Source organism: Oreochromis aureus, linkage group 20 (genome assembly GCF_013358895.1).
Source record: "Oreochromis aureus strain Israel breed Guangdong linkage group 20, ZZ_aureus, whole genome shotgun sequence".
Lineage (NCBI taxonomy): Eukaryota > Metazoa > Chordata > Actinopteri > Cichliformes > Cichlidae > Oreochromis > Oreochromis aureus.
The window spans coordinates 3,895,673-3,910,972 of NC_052961.1; the positions used below are offsets into that span (position 1 = coordinate 3,895,673).

The 15,300-nt window shown below is 41.0% G+C and overlaps 1 protein-coding gene across 1 annotated transcript in view; it reads right to left on the bottom strand.

The window, feature by feature from the left end:
* The window catches only part of kcnd1 (potassium voltage-gated channel, Shal-related subfamily, member 1), a 65,781-nt gene that overhangs the window by 36,759 nt on the left and 13,722 nt on the right, over window positions 1-15,300 (bottom strand). Inside the window, exons 3-4 of the mRNA XM_031759196.2 lie at window positions 12,036-12,281; window positions 3,392-4,104 (exon numbers count right to left, since the gene is read on the bottom strand). Of these exons, the coding sequence (XP_031615056.1) occupies window positions 3,392-4,104; window positions 12,036-12,281 (959 nt within the window). The remainder of the gene's footprint in view (window positions 1-3,391; window positions 4,105-12,035; window positions 12,282-15,300) is intronic.

Below are 15,300 nucleotides of genomic sequence, written 5' to 3' on the forward strand. Positions count from 1 at the left end.
TTGCACATATTTATTCTGCACACCTGCACGTATGGATAGAGCGCATTCAATTTTTTTATAGTGCTGCTTTTTATAGTGTCTTTCTTCTGTGTGTACATAGATATAAAATGTGTGGTTCTCTGTGTATATATGCATGTATAGTATATACCTCAGTATGTAAAAAGGGTGCTTCTTCTCTGGTGTGCCGAGAGCTACCAAACAAAATTTCGTTGTTTGAAACACATAAGTAAGGATTCTTATTCTTATTCTTTCCAGCAACCCAGGGAACACTGTACGCAACTGTATATAAAAGATGGCCATTGACATCCTGGCATCACCCACTGCTGTGAAGCTTCGAGCCGTCACCATCTTTTTGTTTTGAAAGCGTGGTCGTCACGTCTCTTTACCACTAGTACCTATTCGATTTGATTCTACTTGGTTTCAGTTGTTTTCCATTACAACTGAGTACCAGTTCAACGTTCTTGGAGTCATTATAGCAACGTGGTCTTAAGTCCCATAATGTCATATGTATGCAACACAAACAACACAAGAATGGAGAACCCTGGAAAACCCTAAAAACGAGTGGAAAAGGCCAATAGTTGTGAGTCATGAGCCACACAGCAGGCTAGCCCTAATATCTCGCTTTATCCTTCTTTTTGATTCCAGTGAGTATCATAATATATCAGATTATAATCATGTAGTAATCATATAGTCAGTAGATTTGAAGCTACTGAATGAGTCCATAGACTCATTAGAAAAGCATTTGCTGAGGCAGGATTTCTCTAATTGGACTTCTTCTTGCAACTACAGCAGTCGCCCCCTGCTGGTCTTTGGAAAGAATGCAGCTTTAAGGCGCTTCTGCATTGGCTTCAGTGCTCGAACACAAACCAGCAGATAATGAGTCAACGTATTTACCACTCAGATGAAAATGTGTCCATACTGTTCAGCATTAATGGGGCCTTCATACAACCACAGATGCTAACTCTGGGTCACTCTGCTCCAAAGCTCCGAGGAAATGATGTCCATCATTTCCAATATCGAATTTCATTTTTATTTTGACAGCTTTATTAATTTTTTTTCTACTTAATTTATGAACATCAAACATCAGAGAAGATTTTTAAAGAAGAGATTTGAAGAGGCTGGTGACTGCTGACCTGATTTCCACAGGTCAATATTTGGGCCATTGAGGCAATTCATCAATCACAGTGTAGTTTTATTTATTCTGTTAGCACGCATGTTTTCTGGTGTGAAGCCAAAGGGAAGGAAAACAGTAACGAAGCGAAGGAAAGAAAGGAATACTCCCTACAAGGGTGTAGAAACACAGAAGGAGGAGAAGAAATGAAGGAAAGAGGGAGGAGGTAAAAGCCCTGGTTATGTTTTGCTGCCTGCAGAATCCATTTAGAGGCCAGCCTCTCCCTGCTGATAACTAATGGACCTGGAGACAGAGGAGAGGAGAGGAGAGGAGAGGAGAGGAAAAAAAGAGGAGAGGAGAAGTGCATGTGTTTTGGGTTTTTTCCAAAATTGTTCTCCTCTCTCTTGCTTTGGGGAATATGAATTGGAGCCAGTGTGACTATATTTAAGTGACATGGTGGAGTACTAAGTAATCAGTTAACAAGCTTGGTTAGGAGTTAAAACCGTAAACTAGACAACACTTCTTCAGCACCACACATCAAGCCATGTAATTTGTCAAATAATTCCATTAAAATGTATTTGTGAATTGTATCTGTTAGCAGATGGAGGCTGGGGTGGATGGTGGCCACAGTCCTCCACACAGAGGACCACTAAGAATAGACTGACTGATGATCACTTTGCGCATCACCAGTCAACTAATATGGACACCACATGACCTGCACATGCTCCTGTTTTCCTATAGCTGCTTGCAAACCTCATTATGTACAAGATGTCCTTTTGGGTTATAGCCAGTCATAACCCAAAGTGAGCCTCTCTTAAGATGTGTTTTGTAGGGGTTAATGTTTCAGCCCACAGAACATTTTAATTTGAGTTAATTATTTTAATGTTGAGTGAGCGCTAAGTGCTGCTGTTTATTTCTAATGTGATGGCTTCACATCAGAGCTCTGAAACTTTAAACTGAATGCGTTTGAGCATTAAAGCTTTCTGTCCTATAAAGGAGATGTGGAAACTGCATTAGTTTGTTGTACAATCAAAGTGATACTAATTTTAATGGAAGAGTTTTTTTTCCCCTAATTGGTGCTGTGTTAGGGCCACAGTATTATTGGTCACTTTGCACACCAATGGTGACGTCGACACAGCTCCATAGCAATTATACCGGTGCTTAGGGCATGAGTACCTTCTGTGGTATGCTTGTGAACGATGGGTGTGCCACCCAGGCAAACCAGCTACATCAGCGCTGGTATGAGAGGAGAATAAGTCAAACCTGGAAGCAAAGGAGTTTTGTTTCTAGAGAAAATGTAATCTTTTCAAAATGCTCCCTCTGCACTATCTGCGAAACTTATGTACACCCATGTTTTCAACCCAGAGGTGGCAGCAAAACACGTGAGATTACAAAATTCCCAAAACATCATTTACGTGACTTTAAGCTTTATAGAACCATCTAAACCCATTAATCTTGTTTTGTAGTACACCCTGCAGACTGCAGGAGTCAGATTCAGCCAACTTGTTGGAACTGCATGCAATGCAAAGTGCAGGATTTTAATAGCCAGCATTGTGCTGGAGGAAAAAAAACATAAAAACCTTTTATTTTCATTCACCCAAATAAGTCAGTGTTTCAACTCTGTACATTGTAACACTGCTGATTGTTTACTACAATACTGAGCAGTTTGAGTCATTCGCGGGAATTCACACTTTCCCATTCACACCTTTTGAACTCTCTTTCTCTCCATTCACAGACAGGTAGGTGTAAAGAGTCGTATAGAGAAGACGCGCTGAATGTGTGTTGTTAAAAAGCAGTATGATCAGCTCGCTCTGAGCTTATGGCAGATTCCTGACTCACGCTCTATTTCTGATGTTTCCAAAGGCTCTTTGAACAGCAGATAATAGATCAGGGCTGAAGAGCTGCAGGGTGAAGACACACACACACAGAAACACACACATTCAAACTCCATCCACATGGCAGCGGTGATGAGTGTAGGCGGCAGCAGGGTGAAGATGCACCACCGTACTCAGCAAGCAATGAGTGGGAAGCAAACACACACAGACACACACGCAACGCACACATTTCATCTCTTTTCATGATGGACAGTAAAACTGTCTTCCATAACTAATAATGAGGACATATCCATGTCCCGACATGAAACAGAGTGTTTAAGGAAACTGAGCATGCCAAGGTTGCCATGGGGACGATCTTAACAGGTGTACAGTCATCAGTCGCAGGATAAAAATCTGTTACACATCAGGCCAGCAAACACACAACACTGAACTGATGTTTACCCACCCCAGGGTCGTCATGGTGACGATGGTGTACCAGAAGGAGGCCGGGATGGAAGTGAAGGTGGAGCCTTTGGTGCCCTTCTCGGCGTAGAACATGACGGTGGCGAAGATGATGATGGCCATGGTGAGGGAGAAGAGCAGGAAGCCGAGCTCGGAGGCGCAGCTCTTGAGCGTGTAGCCCAAAATCCTCAAACCCTGTGAGTGACGTGAGAACTTGAAGATCCGGAAGACGCGGAAAACCCGGAGGGTGACGAAGGCGCCGCTCACGTCCTCGTTCTCGGGCATCACCAGGCCAATGTAGTATGGCATTATAGCCACTACGTCAATCACAGACATCACGGAGCGCATGAACTTGCAGCGGCTGGGCGCGGCGAACAGGCGCATCAAGTACTCGAAGGTGAAGATGAGCACGCAGGCCGTGTCCATGCAGAAGAAGGCCAGCTGATATTTCTCCCCACAGGGAAGGTCCTTAATTCTGCCCTCTGGAGGCCGGCAGGGCACCGTCTCCACCACGTTGGCGATTACTGACACAGCAATGAAGAAGCCGGTGACATAGTAAAAGACGAGTGCCATGGTGGAGGTGTGGGGGTTCTCAAAGGCTCGCCACAGACGCTCCCTGGGGGTGCTGTCAGGAGGAAGTGGGGCGTCCATCGACTCGTTGGCCTCTGTGTCCTCTGCCAGACGCTCCTGGTTCTCTTTTTTCCTGTCTCTGTATTCCTTCACAGGAAAGGGGAATGGAAAAGAAAAACTTTAGTGTCGCTTACATTAAGTGCCTGATGTGGCTGAGCAAAAACAAAGGGATTCTGTAACAACTGTCTGTAATTTGTGATGAGATCAGGTTTCTTCTCATGTAGAAAGAATTTTTCAGAGGACAGATAAAAATACAAACTCTAGGTCCATTTACTATGAAAGAAGAACAGGTGAACACACATTACAGGCACAACAGCCATCCATTTCTGAAAGTCTGTGCTCACACAGAGTTTCACAAATCCCCTCGTACACCTACGCTGTAGATAAGGAAAGACCTTATGACTTCAAACTGCCTACAAGCAGCTGGGCTGCCCTCGTAGCCTATCCTTGAGCCAAAACATCAACAGACAGAAGTCATACAAAATCCTTTCAGATACTTATTTGTCCTTTTCTAATGCTGATACTTAAGAGGCCTGCTCAGGCTTCTGGAGTGGACCAGTCAGAGTAAACCATGAATTTTGTGATGAGGTGAAGCTCCAATTCAGCGATATTTTACTTATATCATTTAAAGAACCTCAGAATACTGCCATTTGGAAGGCAAAGAAGAAGAAATACTTTAAAGTAATTAACTAATGTTTTTAACTAATAGGTACCTGTTTCTGTTGTCACTTTCATGGTCATTGCAGTTATTGCTATGGGATATTAGTGACAAGAAAGTATTATTTTGGTTAGTTATGTGGCATACTTCTAATCAAAGAAGCATCAGAGTAGAGCTCCTTTGGTGAAATAGCCCATGATTGGCTCAATAATTAAATTAGAGCAATGCTTTTCAATATTTACGGTGTTTTTATCTTGGTTTTAGAGTTTGTAATAACTTTCAAATCAATTTTATTTTATTTCTGCAGCACCAAATTACAACAACAGTCGTCTCAAGGTGCTTTATGTTGTAAGGTAGACCCTACAATAATACATACAGAGGAAAACCCAACAATCATATGACCCCCTATGAGCAAGCACTCTGGTGACAGTGGGAAGGAAAAACTCCCTTTTAACAGGAAGAAACCTCCAGCAGAACCAGGCTCAGGGAGGGGCGGGGCCATCTGCCACGGCCAGTTGGGGTAAGGGGAGGAAGACAACTTTCACAACTATGTCTGAAAAATGTAGTTTACTGGATACTTTCTGATGCATGAATAACAAATAAACAATGCAATACATTTCCCCTAATCTGGGGCGAAGACATGACTTTGACATGGTTTACTCGCACTGACTGCAATCCCTCTAAAACAGATTGGTGAAGGTCTGCAATAAATCAAGATCCAATATATAAATATAGATCATTTGCCAACATATAATCATGCCAAGTCAGTCTGGGCTGATGAGCGCAACTCCTCTGTCCATCAAATAATAAAACACGCAAATCCAATGTTTGTGTTAGGCAAATGGCTGTACATTTAACACAAAAAGCATGTCTTATTTTGTGCTGCTATGTGTGTGTCAGTTGCTGCTAGGAGCGTTCATCTATTTGGGATGAGAGGGAGAGATGTGATCAGGAAGAGTGCGTAACTGGCACGGCTGGATGGGTCGAAGCTGTGAGTGCATTACCAAAACTTTGGCTCTGTCCTGTTGCTCTTTACTCAGTCCTCACTCTGAGCCCCACATAGACCCGCTCTGCAATAATACTGATATGTTACTGAAACAGAGCAGAAGTAAACTGAACTTAACAGAGAGTCAGAGCGAGGAAGGAGGAGAATACTAATGCTAGACACATACGAGGATGCACGTTTTCCTTTTTAAAGGGAGCAGAGTAGGTTCCAGTGTTTCAGGCTTTTTGTAACATTTCTACACAGAGGTCAGAACAGAGATAAGCCATCACTCCCTGCCTTCTCTCAGCAGTGCGCACACACGGAGCAACATCGATGTTTCTTGCTTTACTTCCCTCCATAGGCACTATTTCATAACATGTCTGTCAAAAGGCAACTCATCATGGGACTAATTGGATTGATGGAGGAATGTTACAAAATGTCAACATTAGAATTAGTCAAATTAATATCTACGATGCAGTCTCATAGTTCAAGTACAAATGTAACAATAGACGGTTTAACATGCCAGAATTAAATCCTGCGTCCGTTAAAGAAGTCCCGTTACGTTACTGATTACTATAATTAGTTAATTTATTACTTAGTTACTTTTAACAAACATTATACACAACCTGAATACGTAATAAAGCAATAGACCTTTCAGCCCAATTCTATTTTTTCTGCATAATCCATCATATAAAATTGAAATAAAATGAAATGAAATCAATCAAATGAAAAGTCTCTTTTTAAAACTTTTCACTTTTAATCTTTTAACTTTATGCATCAAGAAAAAATTTAATTATATACAACTGTCTTTGACTTGAAGAAATGTGTTTAACATTTAAACCTATTTTCTGCATATTCCAGCATATAAAATAAAATAATGTTTTGTGTTTACACTCACTCTTTCAAATAGATGCAAGTAAAACACAACAGAAAACAAATAAAATCAAAGATTCAGCAGCACTGAGTCCTGTCGCTCTTAAATCTATTGTCACCTGTTTAGCAGGAGTGGGGCGGGAGGAGGTTTGCCCGGAGCCACAGCGGTCATGTCAGTGGGGGGATCTGGGGGTTTCTCTGTGAATTTCACATTCTCATGGCAGTGTGCTCAGCACTCACTCAGATTTGAAAGTTAATTTTTTGCTGTAGAAAGAAGTTTTCTTCCCACAAAGAGTGAACAGCAGGCACTAATGGTTTTGTCACTTTTTACGGAATCAAACTCAAAGTAATGTGATTACTTCCAAGCTTAAACGCTGCATGGTCGTACTCTCTCCCACACTCCATATTATCCATTGTTGATCACGTCTGTTACTAATTACTTTTTTGCAATAGTAATCCCTTACTTTACTGCTTACTTGAAAAAAGTAATCCGATTACAGTAACGCTCCATCTCTGGTATTGAATATGAAATAATGTCAGATTCAACAGCACAAAAAGCTGTCAGTTTAAAGAAAGAATGAATATTACACTACTGTAGATGATTAAGAAAACCATCTGTTTTGATGAGAGTTTTTTTCTGCTCTCCTCCAGAGCATCACTTTGGGGTTTTTTAAACACCTCTCTGAACCTCCATACAGGAAGGGGGCGTCTTGTTTTGCTCAATGAAATCAACAGCAAACCTTCAGAGTCTGAGCGTTAATAAATATATGAAAATGACCCATCATAGGCTGCAAGTTCTAATTTATGAATGACGGTCAGGTTATGGTTGATGTTTTCACTCATGCGTGTGGCTGTTCCTCTCTATCAGCCGACCACAGCAGCTGCACCATCAGTGGCCAACAAAGCCAACAAACCAAGCACACATACTTTTTCAGACATAACAAGGCTTTTGAACTACAGCTTGTGAGACTGCAACCATGGTGCAAAACTCCGATTCAGTTTTACACAGTGCAGAAAATCCCAAAGCATTGCATGCATTTAGGCACATGGAACAATAACAGCATTAACGCACAGATGGCTCAGGATCTGACTGAAATAACATTTTGTGTTTTACACAGAGTACATGATGTTAGCTGCAACACATAAATTTAAGGCTTATAAAGAGGAATAGTTTGTAATAAAGCAACTCTCTGCTCTCCAGCTGAGAAACACACGCCTAAAACTTTCACTTACAGTAAGTACTTTACTCTGTTTACATTCGGCCTAGTCTGTGGCTGAGAGAGTCATGCCTGATATGTGGAATCTGCACGGTCCATTGGTGACCAGTCCACCCCAGGCTTCATACAACAATGCATGAAAAGTTATGGCAGGCTGACTCTTCTTATCCCTGTGTTATTGCTGTCTTGACCCCCCAAAGTTGGTTTGAAGACAGGAACTCACTGCGAATAATCTCACACCTGGTCCCCGTCTTTAAAGGAGCCACGTGAAAAGCAAGCAGGTTGGTCACTGTTGTAATAACTTTGGTCACACAGCTGTCTTTTCCATAACGTTTGGGAATAATGCTATGTGGTTTTAGATCAATTGGTGGTTTCTTGTAAGGCTAATGGAGTTTAATCATTTATAAATGTGCTACAAGTGAGTGCTCAGTTATCTGCTTTGATATTGAACCACAATAATTCAAAGAAGGGGCATGGTTCGACATCATAAAGGTAAAAATTATTAGAAAATTAAATTCAATTTTATTTATACAGCGCCGAATCACAACAATAATTGTAAGGTAGATCCTACAATGATACATACAGAGAGAAATCCAACAATCATATGACCCCCTATGAGCAAGCACTTTGGCGACAGTGGGAAGGAAAAACTCCCTTTTAACAGGAAGAAACCTCCGGCAGAACCAGGCTCAGGGAGGGGCGGGGCCATCTGCTGTGATTGGTTGGCGTGAGAGAAGGAAGACAGGATAAAAGCCAGATGCCCTGTGGAGAATCTGACTCATCCAGCTTGAGATGGAGCAGAAGGGTGAACTTTGCTTTTCGCCCAGTGCTGGGATCAGGGACGGATCTAGAAGGGTGGCAATGATCCCTTGCCACCCCAAGTGCCACCCCAGTTTTGCATATGACAGTGTTGTTTATTAAAATAAGATAGAATTAACAGTTTGAGCATAGTTACAGTCAACAGTGAATATAAATGCTAAAACTAAATATACTGCATAGTGTTCCCCCCCTCCACCATTAACAAATGGTTCAGCCCATAGCAGGGACCGGCTTTTTTCTTGTTTTCAGTAGCAAGCGATGTTTATGATTGTGCCAGAGCACATTTTGAACAACACCATGGGAATTTCGCTTTTTACACAGGTGGCTGGATGTTACACTCTGGAAATGGAAGGAAGGTGAGTGTTATTAACCCTCTGTGGTCCACGGACACGCTGCACCTCCAAATCACATGACTGACATAGCAACAAGCTGCAGCCACGCTGAGTCTCTGTTTCAGCCCACATGGAAAGTTCGGACTTCAAAGTTTTTAAATTTTAAATACAGGCTAGTAGGTCCAGACTTGTGATAATATATATAAGCCACGCTTTTTTCTAAATACTGTCGTCACGTTTTTGTGTGTGTGTGTGTTAAACGTTTTCTAAGGACAGCGCGAAAACAGTAAAAAAAGGAAAAAAGCCACCTCTTTCCTATCGGTGGAAAAATGCACCATGTCGACCAATTAAAAAAAATGTCAACATGTGGGATTTGGTTGTTTAGGAAGAGGGGAGAGTTTTGGGAGTGACGGTAACGGCAGCGAGACAGAGCGAGCGAGGGAGAGAGAGAGAGAGTTTTTAGATGTGGGAGATTTGTGACGTTTAGTGTGGAGTGTATACTTAGTGTGTTGTGTTGTCTTGTGTAGTTGTTCTGTTGTGTAGTCGTTGTTTTGCTTTGTCTGTCAGTGAGGGCACTAATGAATGTCACAAAGGCACATTTGCAATGTAAACACTGTCACTAAGTAGAAAACCAGCGGAGTGATACACCTCCTGCTGTCAGGCCTGCAGGTTTATCCCTGTGCTGTTCTCATCTGTCTTTTGGTGGACAAACTTTTTTTTACTGGCACACATCATTTGTGGGGCATCTTATTGTGAAACCTGATTGTTCTCTCATTTTAGTTTTAGTAATATTTTTAAATGGTTGAACGTAAACTCAAAAAGAGTCAAAAATGGCTGCTTGTATTTCAGACCTCAGTGGGTTAATCCAACAAATCATGAAAAATTAGGTTTAAATTTTTGTTCATGACAGTGCAGATTTCTGACATTTTGTGTAATTTAAGCTGTAACAATGTGATTGTTTTTTAACAAAAAACAGTGTGAAACTTAAGTTAGACGTGTGTTTGTAAATGAACCGCCCCATGTTGTGTAGCTTTCTGGATTTTATACTTATTGGGCTACATATTTATTTATTATACAGGCTATACAGTACATGAACTCAAAACTCACATGTTTTATGTAACTAAAGTGTGTAATTATGTGGGCTACAGACAATAATTAAGTTATAGACTATATTTATATAAAAACGTGTATACTTACTGCATTTGAATTATTTTAACCATATGTAACCACCTGCATATGTGTTTGAAAAAAAAGGCTTTGATTTTGCCACCCCATTTGATTTCTTTGCCACCCTCATGCCACCCTAAGAAAGTTTCTCTAGATCCGCCCCTGGCTGGGATGAGATTCATGTTTACCCTCAACTTTCTGAAGATGTTTGTCCAGTTAAAAATAAACAAAGACTGATGACAGGAATGTATTTTTATAGAGATGATTTCAGATTTTAACAAAACAAGGTCAGTTTTTACATCATTTTGCATTAAATGTATCACTGTTTCTCTCTCTAACACCTGCTGCTGGTATTCCTGAAAGCTTTTAGCAAGACAAGTAAAATTTAAAGCAGCAAGCAACTTCTACAGTTTGATCTAGAAGGAGATTTAATGGTAAATGGCCTGTATTTGTATAGTGCTTTTCTAGTCCCTAAGGACCCCAAAGCGCTTTACACAACCAGTCATTCACCCATTCACACACACATTCACACACAGGTGATGGCAGCTACATTGTAGCCACAGCCACCCTGGGGCGCACTGACAGAGGCGAGGCTGCCGGACACTGGCGCCACCGGGCCCTCTGACCACCACCAGTAGGCAACGGGTGAAGTGTCTTGCCCAAGGACACAACAACCGAGACTGTCCAAGCTGGGGCTCGAGGCGGCAACCTTCCGATTACAAGGCGAACTCCCAACTCTTGAGCCACGATCGAAAACAAGCAAATGTCAGTAAATATCAAACACGAGAACAGAATTTGTGGACTGAAGGACTTAAAAAAATAAAATTTAGATACCAGAATTTTTAGAGCTGAATCAACATTTGTGGAAATGATCAGATCTGCCAAATAAGAGGAAATGAACAATTACTCATTCATGAGTCAGTGAATGGGTCAGCTATAAAAACGGGGATATAAAAATAAAGTCTGTGCAGACGAGGCTAATAAAAGGGAAAAAAAGCTCTGAAGGTGATCTGTTGTGCTGAGAGTGGGCAGGGAACAAAGAGACTTGTTTAAGGCTCGTTAAAGAAATCCCCTACAGAAAGCCGTTGTAAGGAGCTTTCCAAAATCAGGAGCAATAAAAAGGCAAATCAGATTGTATTTGGGCTGCTGCCGTTTCAGAGGGCTCATCACCGCTGTTTTAATGAGTCGAAGTTTGATAATGGGGTTTGAGAGCAGCCCTGGTTATTCATTCCCCTCAGATCTGTCAATGTTTTTACTCTTTAGGCGTTTGGCTGATGATGTTCCCCTCCAGGGAGACTTAATGAGTGCAGAAGCAGAATAACCAGCATTAGAGTCAACCATTAGAAAGAGATATAAGGTCAAAGGTCACAGCGTCCACATAAGTACACTACAAATGATGCAGGCATTATAAAGTCGTCTGAAAGGACTGCAGTTAAAAGAACATAAAGCTGAAACCTGCTGCCCTCATCATTTGGACTGTTAGAGCTGTAATGAAGCCCAGAGGCTCGATGGAGTCATTGGGCAAGAATATGCAACATTTTGGGGTTTTTAATCCAAAATCTCACTTTCGTCTATAAGGATTGCTCATATCGCACTATTCAGAATGTTAAATGGCCATTATTAGACGTTATTACCCAATTAGATGTGGTTAGTAGACGTCCTACTACACCTGATGGTTCAGTAGGCTATTATTACCTCATTTATTTCCTTGATTGTAGACAGTGGCAAAGATTACTGCATACACCATTAGGACCAATTTGACAAACCTGAAAAGCAATAATGTGACTGATGACAACTGAAAATGTGTCCTCTGTTGTTCATAACGGGACAAAATCCAATTTATCTTTTTAACTTGATGAATACCAATCTGTGAATAAGTGGGTTCTCATTTGTGATGCAGTTTGTAACAATTAGTAACATTTTGAACAACAAGGGGGGAGGCTTTGTAGGAGAAACAGCAGGTGTACCTCCATGCAGCAGTCTCCAATGATCTCCGGCACGATGCCGTAGAAGGCCAGCTCCTCGTCAAAGGCCTGGATGCACTCGTGTCGCGGGTAATGGAGCTTCCCTGTGCGGTAAAAGTTCAGAATGTGTCGGAACATCTCGTGGTCTCTGTCAAAGAAATATTCCTCTGTGTCCTCGTTGAAGAAAAACTCTTTCTCAGAGGAGCCCAGCAGTGTGTCAGGATAACGATCCAGAGTGTTCTTCCATGTCTGGAGAAAAAAAAAGGAAAAGAGATAAGAATCAAGGGGTTTTCTCAGGGTCTCGTGTACAGTAAGCATCAATCATCCATCTTTTTATGTTCTACCACTTATTCAGATTCAGGCTGTAGGGGCAGCAGGTCAAACAGAACAGCTTAGGCGTCCCGCTTACTCACCACCGACTCTAGCTTAACCAGGGAGACACTAAGACATTCCCAAGCCAGCTGAGAGACAAGAATAAAACTGGATAGGAATGAATTTGGCTGGGAGTGTGGGGTGTCCAGGAGGGACTCAAAGTAGTGACAACACTCCTTCACATTAAAAAAAAAAAAGCCTGTTGAGGTGGTTCTCCTGGATGCCTTTTAGGCAAGGTATTTTGAACATGTCCTCCTGGGAAGAAGCCCCAGGAATCTTTCAGTCTTTCTGGGTAAGGCATTAGCCCCATGGGACAGGATCAGGCCAAAGAAACAGCATGCTGTGAGAGTCAGGTGGGTTGGTGGAGGCCACGGTTACTGAAACCAGTTCTTGGGACATGGAATTCCGTCCATGGTGTTGCATTGGAAATAACACCCTCAAATAGCAAAGCTGACAGCCAGATTAGTTTCTGACAACTACATAAAATCATGCTGCACTGTTATAGCCCATCGACACACGTGGACATGCTATTAGACAAGAACACCTTTCAATGCAGGAAATTCAGCAATATTCTTTTTCTAAAATAAAACAAAAATTCAAACACGTCTGTGGAGAGAAAAGAGAAAAGCTTGTTTACCAGCAGCAAAAATGCTGCCAGCACTGAGATCCTGGATGTCAAGGTTTGAGCGTTTAGAGGAATGTTCTGCTTCATTCCCAAGTTGGTTACATTTATTTGAAAATAAATCAAATATAAAAAGTCCTTTGACAAAGTGAAGAATGTGGTAACGATCTCTAAACTGAAGTAGCCTTCCCACTGGTGGTTTGGGGCTTAGTGAAGTGACCCGTGTAAAATGTACAAAAGATTCTAAAATTAAAAATGAGGCGACATCCAAATATCACGTTCACATGTGAAAAGCAAAAGTGCTATTTGAAGGAGGCAGTGAGATGTTAGATGGGAGCAGTGGACTGTCATTAACTAATGTTAACGGTGAAGTAGGGCCTTTTTAATGCCTCTGCTGTTTTGTTTAGGATTCCATATTAAATGCCAGCATTACTGTAAGCTTCTATTTTTACAGCTGCTGCATTTTGTTTAGAAAAATTAGGACAAAGTCACAAGCTCGACAAGAACTTTCCTCTTATTTTGCCACCACAGCAGAAACTACGCTGAAAGCTACCCAAATCTATTTTAGTTGTAGAGCCATTTTATTATTATTTCTACCCAAATGCACATCAATGCACTGATTAGACGTACAGGATTTACAACTTGCTGCCATGGAAGTAGGAGCGTGGCTGGAACACATCACGGGAGCACGAGTCTCTGGAAATAGTTCTGTAAGTGACAGAGCTCTTAATTTTCCTCCTAGAAAATGTCAAGTGACTGTAACACTTCAACAGATAATGAGTTTTAATAACCTTTAGAGTGTTCTTCTTCATTAAAAAGGACAAATGTACGACAATTTTAGAGGAAATTAGAAGTTGACCTTTGTAGGACCTGCAAATGGAATTTCAGTCCACTTTGAGTTGGGGAGCGTTCACAGCAGGTCCTGATTTCAGTACTGTCGCATTCAATGACTAGAAAACCAACCAACACCATAGGTTGAATTTCATGTTTGAAAGGCTCATATTAAAAAACCAAAGCTTCGAATAATGAGGTCTGCATGAAGCCTACAAATAATCCCAAAAGCTGCTCACTGCTCTAAACGTTCTCTTTCGGAAAGCTGGCTGAAAGCAGGAAGGAAGCGAGCTAAAACTGCATCTTCCAGACAGAGGATGAAGCGCACCGAGGCCCAGTTTAAGACAAGTAAGGATTATTTTGAACTGAATCATGCAAATCTACTCCAGAACAGTCCAAGAATAAAAATGTGGAGCTGGGAATATTTCTTTCCTGCTTGCTGTGCTGGAATAATACCCCCCTGCCTAACTGTGTGAATCAGTGCTGTTTCACAATAATCCCACAACAGTAAACATTCAGGAATAACTGAAGAGTAACTGCTCATAGCCAAAGCATCATTTCAAAAATGTAAACAAATATAGGTTAATATAGCATATAGCATGATTCAGTAAATACACTGGTTTGTTTTTATGTAAAAGGAAAGTAGGTCAACTTTAATGAGAAAAAGTAACGACAAATTGAGACCTGCTAAATTAAAACAAACAAAAAATAATACCTTCAAGAGAATTGGGAGTCTAATTAAGGTAGTTTTTTCATCAAAATCCAGGATCCATGAGGACTGTTTTTGTTTTTCACTAATATTATTATTATTATTATTATTATCATCTGATACATTTGCTTTTAATAGACTGTGCTGTACAGAAAAAAACAAACTAGGAAGGAGGGGGCACTGAAATGTAAGAATGCTGAATTATTATATAATGCATATAAAACTATATAATATATAATAACTGAATGGCATTAACAGAATCTTTGGATCGGCTGTAGTTCATGGCGCTGCTCGTCCAACAAACGCAGTGTGTAACAAAGGCTTTGTTGACATCAAAAAGATGCAGCAGGAGGCAGATACCAATTTAAAAGAACCACAATTCACCTGAAGAAATTCTGCATTTTCTTGTCATAACAAAGGGAACCTCGCTTAAGACTGAATGTCAGGGAAATAAAGCTGCTTGCTGTAATTGAAACTCACTCATGTTGCACTGCAAAAAAAAAAAATAATAAAATAATTACTGAACTATTGCTGACAACCTGCAAATTTTGTGCGGCTGATATTAATATTGGCTTTGTCTACCGCTGGAATTGTGTTTACACATGCAGAAGAGCGCTTTTAAATCTAAAACCAAGAAAAAAAATGAAAGGTTTGATGGAGAATGTGGACACGAGCATAAACACTGCTTATGCACCACAGGCGGTTGATAAACGAGGCCTCTGATTTGTCAGGAA